Genomic DNA, 22,058 nt, shown 5'->3' with positions numbered 1-22,058 from the left:
TAAAATAGGGCTGGTATGTTTACAACAGATTTTGCTGGAGGGACAGAATGGCTTTGTGATAAAAGTTTACATTTTTAGATCTGGCTATTAGATGTCGTCCGTCCCCCCTCCCCCCCACACCCACCCCCGCATAGGACCTAATGATACTTGAATGCCCTCCCCTGACGTCAGTTTCTTCTGTGACTAATCCCGTGCTAGAAACACAGAGCCACTTACAGAAACTGCTTTTGGAAACAATGTGCCCACAAAGACACTTTTTGTTGCAAAATGTTTGTTTTCTTCCTCGGTTGGTAAGGAATCTGCGGCTGGATCCTGTCTCTACCAGATAAGGCATTATCAAAGGTAAGTAACTTATTCTTCTGATAGAGACGTCTAGCTGCAGATTCCTTACCTTTGAATTAGATACCTAAGAAATGCCATCCCCGGAGGAGGGTCTGCCAACCGATCCCACTAGAAAACCCTGAGCAGTACCAGCCGTAGCACTGATCGGCCTCCTCACTATCACTACTGTGGGGCAGTCTTGCAGGTCCACATGTGGTGTCTTATTCCTCCCTTTGGCCAGCCTTTTTGGAAACAGGTCACCTTAAGGAGAGTCAGGATTAAGTTGTTGTCTTTCTCCAAACCACAACAGTGCTGGACCACTCACAAATTCCAACCTGCTGTCCATTCCCAGGTAGTTTACCACACTGCCTGCCAGTGAGGAGGATGTGTACACACAAAGCTTTAGATTAGTAAGAAAGCAGGAGAGGCTGCATGGCCCCCAACGCATGGGGCAGGGAGGGAATAAGTAGAAGGAATGGTGATCGGATGGCCATAGTAGGTAGAGGCACCCACAACAGTGACTCCGGAGCAGCTGTAACTTTTGGGGAAGTAGAGAGGACACAATAAAAGCAAAGTAATCCTAAGCATTTTTTTGTTGTGTCCTCTCATTCTTGCTCTGTTCAATTCTACTGGTGCCACCTAGGTTGAGTGCTTATATGGATGGCGCCAAGAAGCTATGATGTACGTCGCACTTTACAAAAAAATGTAACAATGTAAAAAGCAATTAGCATAAACAACTAGGATCACAGCCTGAAGCTTGTGAATTCTGTTATATTAAAAAGGAGTTCAAAGCAAAAAGGGAAAGGTGGAAGTACACCAAGGCACAACTCCACACTTTAATAATCAGATATCACAGAGAGCAATTGCTAATAGTATAGAGTTAAATTCGTCTATAACATTCCGAGTTAAATGTCGGAGATTTTCCAAATGAGATGCCAATTTTATTTGAAAAGGGGAAGGCCTTACTCACTGTTTGAGACATTCTTCATCATTAGAGACCTCACCCCACCCTGGTAAGAGAATACTACCAGGGCGGACACAACTTCAAATGAGAGGGAGTTCTTTGATAAAACTTACTGGATAAGAAGGAGTCCAGAATTCTTAAAAATACCTGAAGGTAAACCCATGTTGTCACCTTTATTCCGGGGTACCTCTGGTATATCTAAAAAGACTAGTAGGATGGAATATAGGCATAATGGCCCAACCATCCTTTGTAATCAAACATGTTTCTGCCTTACCAATTGACAGTAGTGGTCAGGGACATTCTTCAGAGCAAAAGAGGATCCCTATCACTACAGACCATGCTAAGTCAGTGAGTGTAAAGGGGTCATAGAAAGTTCTACCTTGACACCTGAGGTATGTTTCCTAAAGGATTATAAAACATACAAAACATAAGATAAATATTTTCAAGACGTCAACTGCCATTCAAATAAAAGGGTGCATGCAAATTACTCGCACACAAAAAGTGTAAAGCAAATGTGACACTGCACTGCAAACAAAACACACATGCATGTTGAGGGGACACATGCACAAACCTGATTGCAGAAATCTTAGCCTACCTTAAGGGATACCAGGCTTCAAGCTCTGGGGGGATAAGGTAACCTCTGTAGTCACACACTAAAGATATATGGAATAGTTCTGTCATTTATTTTAAAACCTTGTGGGAATATAGGTGTCCCTGTAAACTCCTCGGGTTATCAGTACTTAAATAGAGACCTCAAAATCACGTGTGCCGCTCTGAGGAGCCAAAATTAGGCCAAGCTGTTATTGGCGAGGATCTGTAATCAAAGACTCAGACCGTCATCTATTAAAGGTTGTGCAAGCAATTTAGCACTGCACATGTGGGTCATTAAAGTGTTTAGTAAATTGATGCTATCACAGTGATGTCTTTGCAAAACTGTGGTAAAATAGGGCTGGTATGTTTACAACAGATTTTGCTGGAGGGACAGAATGGCTTTGTGATAAAAGTTTATATTTTTAGATCTGGCTATTAGATGTCGTCCGTCCCCCCTCCCCCCCACACCCCCCGCATAGGACCTAATGATACTTGAATGCCCTCCCCTGACGTCAGTTTCTTCTGTGACTAATCCCGTGCTAGAAACGCAGAGCCACTTACAGAAACTGCTTTTGGAAACAATGTGCCCACAAAGACACTTTTTTTTGCAAAATGTTTGTTTTCTTCCTCGGTTGGTAAGGAATCTGCGGCTGGATCCTGTCTCTACCAGATAAGGCATTATCAAAGGTAAGTAACTTATTCTTCTGATAGAGACGTCTAGCTGCAGATTCCTTACCTTTGAAATAGATACCTAAGAAATGCCATCCCCGGAGGAGGGTCTGCCAACCGATCCCACTAGAAAACCCTGAGCAGTACCAGCCGGCTCACTACCGGGTAGAGGGAGAGACTGGCTGTTAGGAAGGCAGGTGAGGAAAGAAGATGCCTCACCAGAAATATTGGGGAAAACCCGTAAGGAACTGAAGTCCGTAACTATGGAAAAACATGGAAGAATAAGAGGTGTTGGAAAGAACACATGATATAATTATGATACTACATAGCACCTCCAATGGTAGCCGAACGATAGTGGACGGGGCTGAAGACCAAGGACAATAGCTAATACCACCGGATCAAAGCTCTGTGCCATAGAACCAAGTGATGGGAAGAGATCCAAGAAAATCTTAGGAAAAACAGTGTGAAAAATAATAACAATATGAGCATAGACTACTGAGGTCAAAGGAAAGGAGTGAACCTTCTGGGACCATTCAACACAGACCCACAGAGGAGGATGGGCTAGCAACAGCAAGCAACGACAAATTGAGGATCCCTGTAGGACACGAGGAAAATGGAGCAATGTAAGCAAAAGGCATTCCCTCCTAAGAAAGGCAGCACAACATAAAAGTGCCTAAAAATACCCATATACAAGGATGTATAAAAATGGATATATACACACAAACACACAATAACGTTTAGAACAATGGTCAAGGACAAACGATGTGACAAATAGTAACTTTCACATGGACTGTATAAAAGAAAACAGGGATTGGAAGGCATTACACTCCCCTGAAAACAAAGGCAATCGGACAAAAAACATGGCATGGTTACAATCCAGCAGCAGGGAGATAACTGAAAAAGAATGCTGCAGGTGAAAATCAAACCTGCAGAATAGAGAATGAAGACCACCATCTGGGGCTGGTAAAGAGATAAAGTTGAACAAAGGCCAACACCGGGAAGTCCCAGTCAGATAACCAGTCTCCGCTGTAAAGAAGGAATAGCAGACAGAAAAAGGGAACCAGACTGAAGCAGCAGAAAAAAGAGTAAGTAGTTGTGGAAGACCCAACGACATAAATGGAGGCCTAAAATCAGGGAGCAGCTATATAAGAAATGATGCAAAGGTAGGGCCTATAAAATGGCCGGAAGGTATACCGCGACCATGGAAGGAGAAAGAACCCGACCTCCCCTAAAGGAAGAGAAGGGAGGGAGAAGAAGAGAAAAAATCCAGAAGCTTAAAGAGAGCTCCAATACCCACGGGACAACTTGTGCCCAGCCAACGATTCCTGTAATAGCATGAGTGAGGACCCCGACGTCACCAAGATTGTCATCCTCCAAACTCAGTAGTTCAAGGGATACCAAACCCAAAAGGGGTTGGAACTGTATCTGCGACCGCGAGAAAGGAAGGAAACTCTCTAGAAAAGAATTCGAAAGGGTCACCAAACCTGTGTACATACCAAACCTGAGGGAGGGTGGTCAAGGCACCCATAGTCAAGAAAAAAAACCAGCCATAAATCCATACGAGGGGTAGAGGTCAACATCTGAAGAACAACCAGTTCAGAACCAAATGTTGTGGTTGGTATAAGAAGTGTCATAGAAACATTTCTAACAAGGACAACAAAAAATCCCCAAGTGAATAGGAACAGCAGCTTTTCGCATGACAGAATCAGATTAAGACAGTCCATGCAGTGGCATGGAAGAGAAGTACTTCTTACCTGTGCATAGCAGGAACTAGCAAAAGGAATGTGAAAGCCTGTAAAAGACTAAAGAAGGAACACTGCCTAGGCCAGAATCAGACGAAGTAGCCTACGTTAAGAATGAAACCCTTTTCCTTGCATCTGGTAGGAAGAATGGGCATCAGAAGGAATGTAAGGAAGAACCTATAGCCAGTAAGAATACACGCACCAACACTGGAAGAGGGAGGAGGCAAGGCCCCTTTGCACCATCACATCAAAGCCCACTATTTGAAATCCCCTATAAGGGGTGCTAAAGTGCCAAAAACAAATGAAAGAATGCCTGCAAAGCATACGGACAGAGTACCCTGGTGGACAGGTAACAAGGCAACATTGCATCTGCACAATGCCAACAAATACCCCAATGAGAACCTGGGTAGAAAAGCAAACACCATGCATCAACAGGTGTCGAAGCTCAATAGGGCCAAAACAAAATAAACACGTGTGTCCCAAATAGCGGGGACCATAACCTGCCATTGAAAGTTTAAGAAGTAATAAAAAATATCTGCAGGAGCACCTCACCAGGTGCAACTTGTAGGTGAAGTTTGAAAGAAAAAGTCAATAGCCACTGCCCTAGAACGGATAATATATGAAAGAAATCAGAAAGAGACCATATGCCATACAAGCTCAGTACAGGAGGAAGAAGAGGAGCAGACGGTACAGCAAAAACGGGCTCTGCACCACCAAAGGTTTCATGTGAAGTTCCCGCAATGCCTTTGGCTGGAGTTAGTGACAGGAGTCGCAGTCCTCAGAGTCATGGTGTTCCCCAAGACACTACATACAAATACTAAGAGTGTCTGTGGCCGAAATCTGCCCTCCACAGGACCTACAGGGTTTGAACCCTGAGGATATTCAAAAAAAGGACACTGTTGTGTCGACTAAATGTCGAGATATGCCAAAGAAAGGCCAGAAGCACCGTTCTCTGGATCCACATTGTAAAAGCAGAAAGGAAGAAACCAACATCAGCGGAGGGCTTACATGGGCTCTGTCAACGTCACGTCCGGTAGACGACATAGATACGGATTCGCTTGACGCCAATGCAGAGAGGTACTGCTGTGAAAATGTTTCCAGACCCAGTCAGACACTGGGGATAATTCAAAGGTAAGGAATCCGCGGCTAAATGTCTCTACAGATAAAGGAGATTTGTAGCATATAATAATGAGCAGGCTTTATTTATCATGGTTAAACTCGCACAGGAAGAGGACAACAATCAGTGTGGATGTCCCCGTCGCACTTGATGAAGGTCAGAAATCCACTCTGATAATCCTCAACTGTTCAGCAACCTGTGTCACTGATGGGCAGATGTATAAAGGCTTTGCATCGGTGTAAGTTCAGAAAAAAGGGACGCAAACCACTAAAAAATGTCTTGATAAACTATTTACTTTCCAGTACAAAACTTATTTTGTCAACATGCAATGCAAATAGTGCGTCACACTACTCTGTGTTACCTTCATAGATGGTACACGGGTGTTTATATTCAACTACAAATGGCTTTTGATGAAACTTCCCATCTCCAAACAATGGCAGACAGGGCTTTCTGTCAAAAAATTAGGCTTCCTCGAGGCAGGTGTTACAAAGTGGAAATGTTACACTCTTGTGATGGTCAAAAAGCAGCAATCTCACTCAAAAGTGTAAGTTACCTTTGTGAGTCAGGCCCTGTGTTTCTATTAAGTTTTCAGAACCCATGCACCTTTTCTTTTCATGATACAGCATAATGGCCTACACAGATTTCAAAATAGAATACATTTCAGGAATAAAACAAGCATTGCCAAAGTAATAAATCAGGCTTCACCCAAATAGTGATGTGTTATGCTTTAGCCCATTGATTTCAGAACTACAGGCTTTGCCAATGCTTGTTTCAACTGTATATACCAGTTATAAACATAAATGGTTCCTTTTAAGCTTTATTGTTGGAGACATGGCAAAGACCAACAACCATAAAAACAAAGTTTAGTTTGACAACTAGAACAAACTGAAGAGAATATATATACTAGCAATAAAATAATAGTGCTTCAAAAGCATAAGCCCACTTTAACAAGCCTTTGCAATGCAATAGGTCTTGCATTCAAGCTATTGGCATTGTAAATGACAATGCCTTTTATTTATGTATTGGTGGTGGTGTTGGTATTGGAGAGATGGTGGCATTGCAGAGATGGTGGCCATGGTGTTGTTAATAAAACAGGCTTTTGAAAACAACCCGTCAGGTGGCTTTAGTACAGAGGACATGAAACACAGATGTGCTATTGTCAGCTTCAACCCATTAGCACAGGATTATGTGCTACCACCTGGAATTCACGACTTAATTTGCTAATCATTTCTAAATCCATTTTACTTTGGGGTAGGGGGTGAAACAGACACAAGATAATGCTGTGTTAAAGTGATTGAAAGCAGGCGCCCGTGTTACGGGGCGGCCGTGCTGTTTAAAAAAGACACAAGCGGTTTCAGTTGACGCAGCGCATGTCCGGCCTGCAGTAAGAAATTCTCATTAAAGTAAATAGTGCTTACAGACTAAATAACAGGTCCTGTGTAACAACTAAAGTAAAAGGGCAAGTCGCCATGAGAGGGTACATATTAAGACAAGGCCGTAGTATGGAGGGACTAACAAGCCATTAACGAATCCGAAGGCAGCATTTACGAAAGCCAATGAAAAATATAGGAGGACAGTGGGTGCAGCTTCTCTCCCGTACTCTACTACAGCAGTCTGGAAGAGCGAGCAGTGCACGCGCGCTGCCGCTAGGCTCAACCTAAAATTAAATATAAAAAAATGCAAGGGGAGTTTTTTAAATACTTGTATGAATATCTCACAGGATGGACATGCACATTTATAAAGGATCAACACTGAGGTAAAATTAAAAAACAAAAGTAAATAATATAAATAAAGGTTAGATACTTTGAAGTAGGTGTCCACAAACGTGCAAAAAATGAAACTGCCAAATTTGGAAAAGTGTACTCCCCAGCACTGGCTGACAAATTAATCATTCCATCCGATCATTTTCCCTGCCTGCTTCCTATTTTCGGAAATAAAACTGATAACTTTTCCATTTTGTAATTACCTTTTTCTTTTGTTCATTCTTTATGTACTCAACTCCAACAGCTTTTGTGCCTTCAAACAAAATTTTTGTGACAAATGTTTGATCTTCTGCTGATACATTCGGCCGTTTCAGTGCAGGTCGAAGATAAGCACTGGCTGTGCTCCACCTCTGTCCTACACATTCAAGGAAGACAAAGGAAAATTAGCATTTTTAAAACAAATACAATAAATTAATCAGAACTGTGAACAATACTACTGCTAAATACTATCTAGGCCTCACAAGAGCTCTGCGACGCTGTAACGAAATTCTTCATCTAAAAAGTGGAAGCATGTCACGCAGAAATTAAAAAAAAAACACCTCAAATAATGTCAGTGGCCCTTCAATCCCTTGAATTACATTGTGCGTGATCTCTTAGAGGCATTTAGGCACTGCAGCTCTGCATCTGTGGAGTGTTTCTACTGCAACTCAAATCATTATGCATTTATCGACCTCAGCACAAAGGGGCACTTAATACAAGTGTTAAACAAAGGGACATCATGTGTTCCCACATACAGCAGCAACATAGCGGAAACAGAAATTGCTATTTTCAAATTCTTACGTACTTAGAGACTCAAATATTTTTTTAACATTTTGCCGACACTCACAGAACAAACGTCAAGTCAAGAATATGTGGAATTCAAGAAGAAAAGCTATTTTTGTGCACCGTCTTCTCACAAAACGATGGACATCTTTGAACGCTTAGTGAAAACAGATTGTAACAAAATGTAATTTGGCAAACCTAAAAAGCTTCATTTCACCAAAAAGGAATGGACCATTCTTCAAGACCTAGCTAATAATCCTGATCTTACTTTTCAAAAGGCAGACAAAGGCGGCACACTAGTCGTCATGGTTAAGGAATTCTACCAGAACAGTGTGTCTAAGCATGTGCAAGATCAAAGTATTTACATGAGACTTGAAAAAGATCCAACTACAGAATTTCAAAAGATTCTTCGACAAACTCTCACTAAAGCTTTAGAAATGGGCTGGATTAATCAAAAGATGCATCATTTTCTGGATAGTGAACATCCAAGACATCCTCACTTTTATATGTTACCTAAAGTTCATAAAAGTTTAATATCACCTCCTTTTAGACCAATAGTGTCAGCATGTGGATCCATTTCGGAATCGCTAGGTTGTTACCTAGATTATTTCTTTCAACCAATGGTACAGAATTGGATTACCTACATTAAAGACACCACTACTTTTTTTAATTTTTTGGAAACAGTACCGAAAGAAGAAATTACAGATTGGTGGTTATGTACTTTTGATGTAACCGCTTTGTACACTTCAATCCCTCACAATGAGGGACTTGAAGCAATAGAGTGGTTTTTATTGAAAAACTAATGCACAGGAGCAAACAAGATTTTCTTCTTGGAATTAATGCATTTTGCTTTATACCATAGTTATTTTGAATGGGATTGTAACTTCTATGCTCAATGTAATGGCACATCTATGCTTTGCAGGAGCCCCAGCTTATGCTAGTATGTTCATGTCCAAATTCGAGCACAATAACATCCTTCAGGAAGCCACATGGAGTAACAATCTGGTGTTGTTCAAAAGATATATAGACAATATCTTTATAATTTGGAAAGGAGAAGAAAAAACACTCATTGAAAATATCCATGTTCTTAATGATCGTCATCACCACATAAAATGTACTCACACAATCAATAAAAAAGTATAGCTTTCCTGGATGTCTTAATACAAATAGAAGATCAAAAAATCAAAAACCAATGTGTACACAAAACCCACGGATCGCAACAATTGTTTGCATTTTAAAAGTTTCCATCAGTATACATTGAAGAGACATTTACCATTTTCGCAATTTGAGGCTTAAAAGAATCACTAACACAGAAGAAGGAGCCATGCACACTATAAAAACCTATGCCGAAAAATTCACAGAGAGGATATCCTAAAATACTCATAAATGAATCGATTGAGAAAGTACAAAATATAGACAGATCAACACTTCTTACAACAAAAACCAAAACTGATGAAAATTTCAACATATGCATATTGAAACATTCAACCAAAGCAAATACAATAAAAACATCATCAGGAAACATTGGCATCTAGTTGAGGATGAAACATATTTGAGATGTATCACTATACACAAAATGATTTTCGAATTTCTATGCTCAAGAAACCTGAATGAATTGCGATCTAAGAAAGTAATGAGAGAACCACGCATTGAATTCAAAGGCATGCAAACTTGCGGAAACTGTACGCATTGTAATAATGTAATCAAAGGCAAGAAATTGATACATCCCTCAAAAGGTTTCAAGACTGATCTAAAACACAACAGTACGTGTGATGAAAAAAATGTGGTATATGCAATTAAGTGCCTGTGTCGAAATATGTACGTACGAATTAACGAAAGGAAAATTAAAATACGAATTACGGAACACAAAAGTAATATACGTCTGAAGAATGAAAAATCAACAGTGGCCATGACCTGGCTAGAAACAGGACATAAAGTATCTCAATTGAGATTTACTGTACTGGAGGCCTTGAAGATTAATCCAGGCATTGATCCACATAAACAGTTGTTGAGATCAGAATTTTTATGGATCAAAAAATTGAACACTTTACAACCAACTGGGTTGAACGACCGTATTGAACTATCATGTTTTTTTTTAACCATATACTTTAACATGATGCTGATGTTTATTTAAATTTCTATGTTTTTTAATCCTAATGAACCTTTTGTGTACATCATGTCACCTTACACCTGAATAACGCTGATTTGATAAAGGATTTAACGTAATACACTTAGGTCAGATTGGGTTTACCTCGCATTAGTAATACAAACACTTTTTTAGTATGATAATTTATCCCAGCACCGATAGGTCGCTCTTTTTTAACCACATTTTTTTACCGTAACTTTAAACCTTTCAGTTTGACAGAATGCACATAATCCCTTTAAATCTTTGGCGCGCGAGGTAATCACGTGACTCGTCGCGTTGTTTACCACGCACAGCGTATACAGGAAGAGAGACAGTACTCTCCTGAGCGGGCGATTGTAGCATATGGATTCGCAGATAAATAATATCTGACAATTTTCAAGTAAGTTTCAGCGGTTTGTTACCGCGGAGAGCGCGTAATGTATCGGGAGCGCAATACAGCCACGATGGTGTACTAGTATAATTAAGCCATAAAAGTTATGTAAACATCCTCGCAAAAAGAATGATCGGTTGAGCTAGCACTGACAGATAGTTTAGTTTCAGCGTTTTTTTCACTGCACCTTAAAACCTTTTAGTTCCACATAATGCACACTATCCCTTTCAAACTTTCGCGCGCGAGGTAACCACGTGACTTGCTGTGTTGTTTATCACGCACAGCGTATACAGGTAGAGTGTCAGAATTTTTCGGAGCAGGCTTTTGTAGCGCATGGATTTGCAGATGAGCAATTCTCGTTAATTCTCAAGTAAGTCACAGCCGCTTGTCACCGCGGAGAACGTATAATGAATGGGAGCGTAAAATATTTATGATAGTGCACCGCACTAATAAGTCATGAGAGTGAGAGATTGCAACAACTAGGAACGTTTCAGGAGTTTTCTTTCCCCCGCTGACAGCGCGTAATTAAGTTTGTGGATATAACAATTATGATAGAGAGTTTTCCCTTAAATTGGTTATGACAAGCTTAAAGTGCGAGAGTTTGTAAACATCAGAAACCGATCCCCATCAACGGGCACTCTTTCTTTATAATAACGAGTACATGTGATTCGCTGCAAACCAAAAAACAATAGAAATTCATATTTAGATAGCTAGACCTTGTTAAACTTTACGAGTTTCTTTATTACATTTATCACAGCATATTGTTTTATATTGACACTTTACCTGTTTTTTTAACTTAAAAACGAGGATAACGCTTTTCACTATGCTGTAGAAAGTTTGAATCCTGTACCTTTAACACAAGAGATTACAACATGATGATGTTGGGTGATATCTTTAGATATGATGTGTCAGTAGGATATTAAACTGAGTTGATTTTTGATGGATTAACCACAAAAGATTTACATGCAAGAAAACAATCTATATAGACACTTGATTAGCTTCTTGTTTATTATTTTATAGACCCCTGAGGAAGGGTCCATGGAGTGACCCAAAATGCATTGGGTTGATAAAAATTTACGGATTGAGAATTTCATGTGATGTCCACAGAATGTAGAGCGGTTTGGAATAAACTTGAACAATTGGATTATTTCTGAAAATAAAGACGATTTGATTAACGCCAAGTTAGCTTATAATTGTTTCTAATGTTGTTTGAAACATCGCTAATAAACTGTTATCGTTCCCAGTAACAAGTGCGCACATTCTTCAGGGAAGGAGTTTTCTAACCAGACCATTACTTACTTGCAATTCATAAGCACTCATAAAATCCTACCCAATTAATTTTGACACGGTAGAGTATATTCTGCATATCATTGTAACTTTTTTGATTATCGGTAAAACGATGCCCTGGCTGCAAATGAGAGCAGATCTCCATCTGTGCATTCCTAGATACTGCTACCTAAAATGACACAATGCAAAAAATACAATGGGTGAAGCAGGGAAGCGCTTTGTGCAGCTGCTGTCTGCTTCACTTATAAACTCCCAGCTCTCGTAGCCCACAGCTGTCAATCTCACAAAAGAAGCGGTCACTCAAAAAGTTTTTTTTTATTTTAACAATTTTATTTGCATTTTGAACAAAATAACATGACATGCAGTACATTTCCGGTTGAAGCATCATGAAAAGTAGAGTATGGGAAACATAACATATATACACTTATTACAGACTGTGCTTGGTCATACAGCATAATCCCACACAATAAAACACTGTTTCCTCGAGCCTCCACCACCCCGCACCCGCAGTGAGCCATATCGTTCAATCTGAGTGCACAGCTCTCCGTGATCTTCCTTCCATGTCCAAGGGGGTCATAATACACATTTCTGACGCATTCTGTGCAGGCCCAGCTCTAGGATTTTTTCTTTGTGAGGGCCGTAAAGAAGCATGGGTGGCCATGAAGATGAATTGGTACTGGCCAAAAAACAACAACGTATTTAATCGATTTGATATTTTAGGTATTGGCATCTGTCTGCATTTGACATTTTTAGCACAATAATCAGCACCAAAGGAGCTACATATTTCGCTTTCTCTGATGTGCTTCCGGCTCTGGGGAAGGGGAGGGACACTGCTTGTCAGAACTTTAAGATGCAGAACTTTAAGATAGAGGGGGAGCTTATCGGAACCTTAAGATGCAGAATTTTAACATTGTTGGGGGTGCTGCTTGTCACAACCTTAAGATGCAGAACTTTAAGACTGCAACATGATCCTGGTCATGTGCAGCAGCATACATTAGTCTGCTGCTGCACAGGGCCACTTTGAAAGTTTAAAGAAAACTTTGGCAGCTTTTTGCTTTGCAAAGCAGTGATGTTTAAAAATACAATGCAATAAGCCCAGAATCATAATTCAGATTTCAGGATATCCATGCTTGTCATTTGTGCATCATAGTAGCTATTAAACTCTGCTGACTTTACACCTCGCCCCAGGCCTGAAAGTATCCTATGTCAATGTTGTAAATCATTCAAATAAATGATAAGAGGGAATCCACGGGGCTGCATGCCCCTGTGAATCATTAAGGTGATTTTTTTTTACAGTTCTGAATGCCTTGGATAGGCCAGGGTATTCCTTGGGAGGGCCTGGCCCACCCTCTAGAACTGGGCCTGATTCACTGTCCTGGACATCGTCGAGTGCAGCGACCTCGGTTGCCGTCATACGTACGTAAGTGGTGAATGGGCGCCATGTTGCACTGAATTTGGCCACCCTCTCTCGAATAATGGTCATTCATTTACCCATGTCATAAATTAACCAGGTATTTTCCTAAAACACGTTCAGTGAGGGTGCCTATGGCTGCTTCCACATCTGATCTGAGCCACGCTCAACCTCGCTGCAAATAGTAGAGGAGAAAAATAATCGCCCCTGGGGAGTCATAGTGGGGCAAGTCTGTCCGCCCCCAGGTCCCCCAGAAGGACCATAAGCGGATCATGTGGCAGCAAGATATTAATGATGGCATGTATCGCATGAAGGACCTCGTCCCAGAGTGTTTGAATTACTGGACATGACCACCAGTTGAATAGGAACGTTCCGCTTTTCACTGCACCCCTTCCAACACAAGCCGGAACACCCAAACATCTTGATGAGTCTAACGGGTGTGAGGTACCAACTTGTTAATATTTTATAGGCACTCTACTTGAATCTAATACAGATGGAAGATTTGGAGGCTCTCTGCTTGATAGATATTGAAATCTCAGACGACACATCAGGAACTAACTCCTTCTCCCATTGCAACACATAAGCATGTTTTTTTTTGGGGTGAGGGGTAGATGCGGGTTCAAGATATGTTGGTACAGCCATGATATGCCTCTGTGGCGAATGTTGTTAAGGTACAGGGCTTCTACAGCAGTAACCTCCTGTTGTAAAGCTAAGAGTGTTGGGAGTCTACCCGCCCAGTGTAGTGCCTGACTACGCTTGTATGTGTCCTGTCTGTTCAGCGCACATTTTTTGCCCAAACCCCATGACCTTATATAACCATTGATGTAAAAGTCTCGCATGGTGGGGGAGCGCCCTTGTTCCCAGCTAAAACTACTGGGGTTGTCCATGCCCGGGGGAAAGTCTGGATTATGTGCCAAGAGGTAAGTGGGAAAGGGTACGAGAGAAAGCACAAGAGCCGAGACAGGGCAACTAAAGAAAAGGCTTGTTCAACCTGCACACACGGTTTGCCTTAGGGGACAAGGTTCCAGTCAAGTGAGTGGCAGAGTTGTGCAGCTAGGATGTATGTAATGACATCAGGGAAGCCCAAGCCTCCCTAAGCCGTAGGTCTAAAGAGGGATGCCCTAGCCACTCTCAGGGATTTACACACCACACAAAGTCAAGCATTTTGTTACAAATCAGTAATCAATTCACTTTGGGGAAGGAGAGGGTTTAAAGAGCAACAATAGTCAAGGCATAACGTTCATTTTAAGGCTATTAAGCCTGCCCAGCCATGAGATCCCCAGCTTGCCCTACCTGTAGAGGCCCTTGAAAAGGGAGGTGAGAAGAGGAGGGACAATTTATATTGTAGATGTCACTTGTGCATGGTGAGTTTGATTCTGAAGCCCAACACTTCGGAGAATCAGTCTAACTTACTCTATAGTGCTGGGATGGCGGGGTCAGAGTGCGTAATAAAGCACAGTATGTCGTGGGCGAAGAGGGGCAATTTGTGTTCCCTGCCATCTATTGTCATGCAATAGATTGCAGGGTTGTTTTTGATCCTAGACACAAAGGGTTCCATTATGAAGGTGAAGACAAGTGGGAACGTTTGGGGGGGGGGGTGTGGAGGTGTGGAGGTGGGGAATTGGGTAATATCCCTGTCCGGTACCTCTAGTGAGTTTGACTGTCGGGGAAAATGAAGCGCTAATTTTGAGTTTGGATGTAGATTTCTTGAAGTTGGCCGAAATATAGGTTTTCTTTTTGGGCCCTAGATGAATTGTATCTAGTACCTTTGAATGTATGCCCAGTCCACCCTATCAAACGCCTTCTCAGCGTCAAGAGAGGTGAGCGGTCGGCTCACTTCAATGAGTGCCACTGCCAGCCGTGTGTCGTTGTTTGCCTGCCTACTACGAATAAAACAGGATTGTTGTGGAGCTAAAAAGCAAGACCATATGTGGTGGAGATGAGCTACATGGATCGATACAAACAGTATCACGTCGCAATTTAATAACACAACAGGTCTGTACGAAGAGCAATGTGTAGGGAGTTTGCCAGGTTTTTAGAGAAGAGTAAGATAGGATTCCACCATGAAATCAGTGACTGCTCCGGATGACAGGAAAGAATTAAACACCTTCAGTAGTGGTTCTGTTAGTAGAGAGGCATAGGCTCTATAGAATGCAGACAAAGAACCGTCTGGGCCCAGTGCTTTTCAGGAAGGGAGATTACTGATCGCTCCCCGGACCTTGTCCGGGGTTATGTGCCCTTTGAGGAGGCTCAATTCCTCATATCTATTCGGGGGAGTGTAGGCAAGGAGATGGTCATTCTGATATTGGTCGTCAGAATGCTGGGCTTGGTAGAGAGTTGATAAGTAGTGGTGACAGACCGAAATTATGTCATCTGTCTCTTGTTGAAGGCAGTCTTCTCCATTTTTGTTTTCCCTGATGTGATTTCTTGTGGTGTAATTTATGGGCTACGAACCAATGTGACTTGTCTCCCCATTCATAGTAACTTTGGTTAATGTAGAGCAGCTTCTTGGCTGCTTCCTTCATCAACATATGCTCGAGTAAGCTCCTGAGATGCTGCAAATCCCGCAGGGTCCTAAGTGATCCCTCTTCTCTGCGTCTGGTCTCGGCCTGTTGTATCTGTGTATCCAAATCTTGTCTGCTGGGTTTGACCGCTCTTTTGAATGCTGCAGTATGAGAGAGGAGCTCGCCTCTGACGACTGCTTTTGCTGCGTTCCATAGGGTCGCCGGGGACACCTCACCGGTGTCATTTGTGGAGAAGTAGTTTTCAATTACATCTTTAATGCAGTCTCTGAGTTTTAAGTCATGGAGTGCTACTTCCTTGATGACCCATGTTTTTGGAAACGGTAGTTGTAGGACAACGGGGCTTACTAATAGCCACACTGGGACATTGTCAGACAGGACCCGAACATCTATCTAAATGTCCACGAACCTGGTAAGTAGGGACTGAGAGACTAAGACATAGTCGAGACGGGAGTACGTCTTGTGGACATTAGAATAGAACATGTAATGGTACTCTTGGGGTTGTTGCAGCTGCCAGACATCCACCAAGGAGAGATCTAGTATCCCTTTGGTCAGGGCAGAGAGTGCCCAGGGTTTGCCTTGTAGGGGGTGAGAGCGATCAAGCCTCGAGTCTAGCGGGACATTAAAGGCCACACCAATCACAACGTCGCCCTTCGCACAAAGGGAGATCGGCGGAAATAAAACAGAGTAGAACTCTTCCCTGTCTCTGCTGGGGCGCTATATGGAGGCTATAGTTATCTGGGTGGAACCAAACAGGTCATGTATCCCCACCTGATCTCTGTATATGCTAGCTGATTTTGAGGAAAGGTCCCATCGGAGGAGACTTGCCACCCTCACTGAGACTTTCAAGTATAAGACAAAGGAAACTGTGTGGGGTACCAGTAGGAGTGGAGGTGTTTCGTATTGATTCAGAGGTCATGTGTATCCTGTAGGAATGCCACGTGTACTTCCTTCTGGGGCAGCCAACTTGTCAATGCTTTGTGCTGGAGCAGGGTATTAAGGATTTGAACATTGAAGTAAATGATTTGTAGAAGTAGTCATAGAAAAGTGTGAGCCCGTCTCATGTGGGAGGCCTAGTGTACGGAGTGAGTCCCCATCTCACTATCCTGGAACTTGGCACACATTTGATCAGTAAAAGCAGGAAAGAACTAAATAACAATAATAAACAAATCATAGGCATGAAGAAGAGCATCGAAATGACCAACCTGACCTCCTGTGATCTGCGTGGCCAATAGCCTTCTCGCTAGGGATGGCCAAAGCAGGAATCTGGAAAAACAACAAGGTAGTCCAATGCCACAAAGGCAGGCTCCTGGAAAAACCCATCCCCTCCCTTTGTACTCACAGTCAGACTCAATAGAAGTGAACCAGTGTTCAGCAGGAGGTAGAGAATTCGCCATCTGGTCACCAGTAAGGGTGGAATATTTGTGTTCTCCCATACTCCAGGAAAAAGTTCAGGGGAAGTATCTTCGTCAGATGAAGGTGCACGACGGTCACAATAAGCCTGGCACCGTGGTTTGCATGCTTTCTTTTTCGTTTGTCACATGGGTTGGAAGCTCTAATCGCCCCCGCCACATCCACCAATGCAGGGTCTCTGGGCTTGTGAAGGGACTCCATGTCAGGAGGAGGTAGTAGTAACAGGGCCTTATGCTTCCTTTAGCGTGCTGGCGGAAACCCTCTTGTCCTAGAAAGTGAAGTGGATACGGAGTGGAAAGCCCCACCAGTACGGATTCTTATGTTGCAAATGCTGCGTGACATCTTTTTATTTTTTCCGGCGGGCCAATATTTGGGCAGACAGGAAGATGCGATCTCCTCAGAACACCCCCGGTTCCTGTTGACGGGCGGCTTGTAGAATCATCACCTTCAGATGGAAATAGTGTCCTCGGGTGAGGGTGTCCAGGGGCTAGATTCTTCTGCAGTTGGTAGGCAGATAAGGAGTGCAGTCCAGGAGCACTGGCTGGCCGTCGGGTAGCTGCAAGAGGTGCACAAAAGGTGCCTGGCCATGACCCTCCAAGTCCATATGGGGGATAATAGATGCCATGTCCCTGATCCGTATATTATTACTTCTCAAGCAGTCTTTGAGGTCATCGATCTTGTCGTGGAGCGCCGTCTGCACCCGTTTCACCTTCTCTATGTGGATCCTAAGGTCCACATTTTTCAAAGCATTGTCCGCTACTGTAGATTCTATCGTTGCCAGGGGAGAGTCAGTCTGCCGAAAGGACTGGTCGAGGTCGGTGAGGGCCCTGGTGAAGTCCTGCCTAAGCGATGCAAGATCTTTGCAAAATTCAGCAAGCAGAAGCTGCATGCCCCAGGCGAGGGGTCCAGCATTCCAAACAGACGTGGTGGGGGCCATCCTAATTTTTTAGCCAGAGGCCAGCCCAACACAACACAACGAGGGCGAGTAAAGAAACCACAGAGATGGCACAATCCCCCAGGGACCGGAAGACCAGGAACAACTTCTACCAGTGGTAATAAACACTTCGACAGAGGTTATTCCTATTTTTAACCTCTCCAAACACACACTACTTGATACAGAACTTGAACTGTTGAAAAAAGGTTTATCTTTTGTGCCAACCATCCGCCCAAACTTCATGGAACTTCACACTGAATTACTCAGATTTTTCAGAACAATTTGCCTAAAAGCATTTTTTCAACTACATCCCAGCACAGCACCTTGTATGAATACAACTTTTCGCCCCCCATCAACATTCTCACCTTCAGCTGGTATGGTTCCTCCTGAAATAGTAACATTTGAGAAACTGGTACTCGGAGACCTAGCTGCACTCGAGAAAACCAGACTTTTCATTCCCTATAATATCTCCAGGAATGAAAAAAAGGCTATTGAAACACTAAAATCCAATAATAATGTCGTGATCAAAAGTGCAGACAAAGGCGGTGGCATTGTCATCCAAGAGACTGACGCATATAAGACAGAAATTCTGCGTCAACTCAGCAATACCGACCATTACCAAAAACTACCCGGTAATCCAACCAAACAAATTCAGGAGGTAATTACCAAAATAACATCTCAGGCATGTACTGATGGCTTTCTCAGCAAGAAAGAATTTAACTTTCTCAACACCAAAACTCCTCGTCTGCCAGTAATATACACACTGCCTAAAGTACATAAAAATCCCCAAAACCCACCAGGACGCCCAATTGTGTCCGCATGTGGTTCAATTTTGGAACCATTGGGAGCCTATGTAAATTTCTTTATTAAGAAATTTGTTCCATCCACAGAATGCTATGTGAGAGATAGCATGCAAATGATCCATCTGGTAGAACACCTCCCATTTGATCCAAGTCATGAGACCCTATGTACGCTAGATGTGGAATCGTTATACACGAACATTCCACAAACCACAGCATTGCTAGTCATCCAAAAGACCCTTGATACACGGCCACGCCCTCACAGGGTTCCCACCCTTTTCATTCTACAGTTACTGGAACTCTGTCTGACAAGGAATTTCTTCCTATTTGAAGGTACTTACTACCAACAAATCAAGGGGACATCCATGGGGGCTATTTTTGCCCCCAATCTGGCCATATTGTTTATGGACCAACTAGAAACGGGATCCATCTTGACACCATCTAACCCCTTCTTCTCAGGCATTAGAGTCTGGAGGCGCTATATAGATGACATTTTCCTGATTTGGAATCAAACAGATGAGACACTGAACCATTTTTTACACTGGCTCAATAATAATTGCTGCAGATTAACCTTTACCATCACTTCAGATAGGGTCTCCATAGCCTTCCTAGATCTCACTATCTACTTTTCAGAAAGTGAGCTTTTGACGCAACTCTTCAGGAAACCCACTGAGCGTAATACGCTCTTAAGCTATAAGAGTAACCACCCCAGGGCTCTGAGGGATTTGTTACCTTATTCACAATTCCTGAGGATCAGACGGAACAGTTCTCGGAGAGAAGACTACTTCAGAGAGGCAACAACCCTCTCCAATAAGCTCAAAGACCGAGGCTACCCCAAAAGGATAGTAAAACAAGCCCTAAAACGAGCTTGGTACTGCCCATGGGAAGTCCTGCTTTCTCCCCTGTTTGCGTTTCGCAAAAGTAGAAACTTAAAAGATCACTTGGTCTGAGCAGCACTGCCAGCTCTAGGACAGGGACCCACCATTGACTTAGCCTGGGCTCTGCCCCCAATCACAGGGCATGTTAAGTATGGATGTTGCAATGTCTGTGATTACACGGTGGAGGGCAAAAAATTCACCCACAACGGCACCACGGTCGAAAGACGCTCATTTTCAAACTGCAATACTAGCAATGTGGTGTATATCATAGAATGTCCATGCCCAAAATTATACGTTGGTCAAACCACCCAGAAAGCAAAGACCCGCATCTGTCAACACAGGAGCAGAATCAGATGTCGTACTGCCAACGCTCCCCTGGTGGACCACTATATCGCAGCAGGACACAGCGAAAATGATTTGAAATGGACTATCCTAAAGGTTGTAAAACTGCCAGCAAGAGGAGGAAACATAGCCCAAATGCTAAACTGAGAGGAGCTCAAGACTATGATTCAGATTGACACGATCCGAAATGGTCTGAACCGTGCTGAGGATTGGACCACATTACTATGAAATGATGATTAACTCAAAACTTTTATAGAATGCTGTGCATTGAACAATTTGAACTGCGAGAATTGAGGTGTCCATGAGACACCGGCTGGGCTGACTATGGTGTTATATTATATTAAAAAAAAATTAAAAAATTATTTAAAATTATTTAGCACAATGTATTTCACCACCATGCGCCGCCGACGCCCACACGGATGACACGCACTGGGCACATTAATTCACAGAACCACGATGTAATTCTGTTCACATCTCTTCACGTGCACCAAGGTCCCTTCCAAGATGGCGGAAGCCTGCCTCTGAGTTCTCTGGACTTCCACATGGAGTATGCCCCCATTCCAAGATGGCGGCCGAAACCGGTTGTCCTTTTACCATTGCCACCATTGGGATGCACGTTTATCTAGCGTGTTTTCCAGACAGCCCATCGTAACTGCGATCCTGTAGTTTACGGAAGGGCCTTGTTCCTCGGAACACCACGGAGTCATCGTACTCCTAAGGTAAGCGCATATCCACCCCAGCCTGGAGCACATTAACGCACTCGCAAACCCAGTGGATACGCTAACCGACACCCATTATCCTTGATTGTTTCAGATCCCCATGGATCCACGGTCCTTGGCATACCTCCTAAGAACTTAGCATTCCCTAAGGTAAGCAACGCAAAAAAAAACAAAAAAACCCCACCGGCCCCCCACCCGCCTTGGCCACTCCTTGTAACTAAATTGATGGCCGTATATCCCGCTGACACCTGATCCTTCCCCTTCTACATTTAGACTTCAACGTTCGATCGGACATCCTTCCAATACCAAATGAATTCAGCCGGATTAACTCCCTGCAGGTAATTACGCCTCAAGTCACCCGCATCACCCCTTATAGCGCCGTCACTCACTCCATACCAACCATATGGTTTCTCTTCCCACCCGGGCAGGAGGTTCCATACCAATCCCTCAACATAACCATCCCCGGAATCCCTGGGCTATAACCCGCCAATCAGGGTAAGACACCAGAACTGAGGTTCCGTGAATTCTGAACCCATGTTTCAAATGTCATGGTTCCGTTACGATTTGGGTAACGAGGAACCGTAACCGATGAGTTCGGCAAGTACAAGTGATTTTGCTACGTTACACACAAGGATTCGCAGTATAATTGAAGATTTCGTTCCGAACTTTGGTTTCCATTTTGTGCATGGCAGCCATTTTGTGGTTGCCCTCACATAGGCCGATGACTATGGCCGAACGAGTCTTTAGTACACGTACACTTTAGCTGACTCCTGAATGACCTGAGTGAACTGACCCTGTTGCCTGAAGCCGACTTTGTTAGGCCAGTTCCTTTCCCAGTAGCTGATCAAGAATGAGGATCAAAGCACAGGACATCGTAAAAGTTTTACTACGCACAAATATGTCTTATTCCTTCTCCCACCTGTTTCTGTTTCTTCCTTTATGGCTTATTTATGATATGGGTTGTGGTCCTTTTTATTATGGGTTCGTTCGACCTGTCTAAAGAAGAATGTTGGGTTTGTCCGATAATTGATCATGGGCCAGGTAATTGAAAAGTGGGTTTTACCGTCATGCGATACCTCTGGTGTGGATACATGTGATTGGACAGTTCGTAAAAGTAAGGTACTGGTCTGGAATGTGATTTTTGGCATAAAAAGGGATGACTTGCTTTGTAAAATTGAGCAGTCTCCTGAGAACTCATACCGTGATGATTTCTAGGACTTCTGTTACTGGCTGCAGTCAATAAATTCAATCTTTGACGTCACCACGAAGAGTCCCGGGTCTCTGTACTCTAAGACAGGTGAACCCGA

The 22,058-nt window shown here is 42.9% G+C and overlaps 1 protein-coding gene across 3 annotated transcripts in view; it reads right to left on the bottom strand.

Moving 5' to 3' along the window:
• Positions 1 to 22,058, bottom strand: part of CHDH (choline dehydrogenase) — a 183,263-nt gene that overhangs the window by 40,154 nt on the left and 121,051 nt on the right. For all 3 annotated transcript variants that reach the window (XM_078661593.1, XM_078661592.1, XM_078661594.1), the window contains one exon: positions 7,371 to 7,522. In XM_078661593.1, coding sequence (XP_078517719.1) covers positions 7,371 to 7,522 — 152 coding nt within the window. The remainder of the gene's footprint in view (positions 1 to 7,370; positions 7,523 to 22,058) is intronic.

Source organism: Lissotriton helveticus, chromosome 9 (assembly GCF_964261635.1).
Source record: "Lissotriton helveticus chromosome 9, aLisHel1.1, whole genome shotgun sequence".
NCBI classification, from domain to species: Eukaryota; Metazoa; Chordata; class Amphibia; order Caudata; family Salamandridae; genus Lissotriton; species Lissotriton helveticus.
This window is presented reverse-complemented; position numbering and strand designations above follow the sequence as displayed.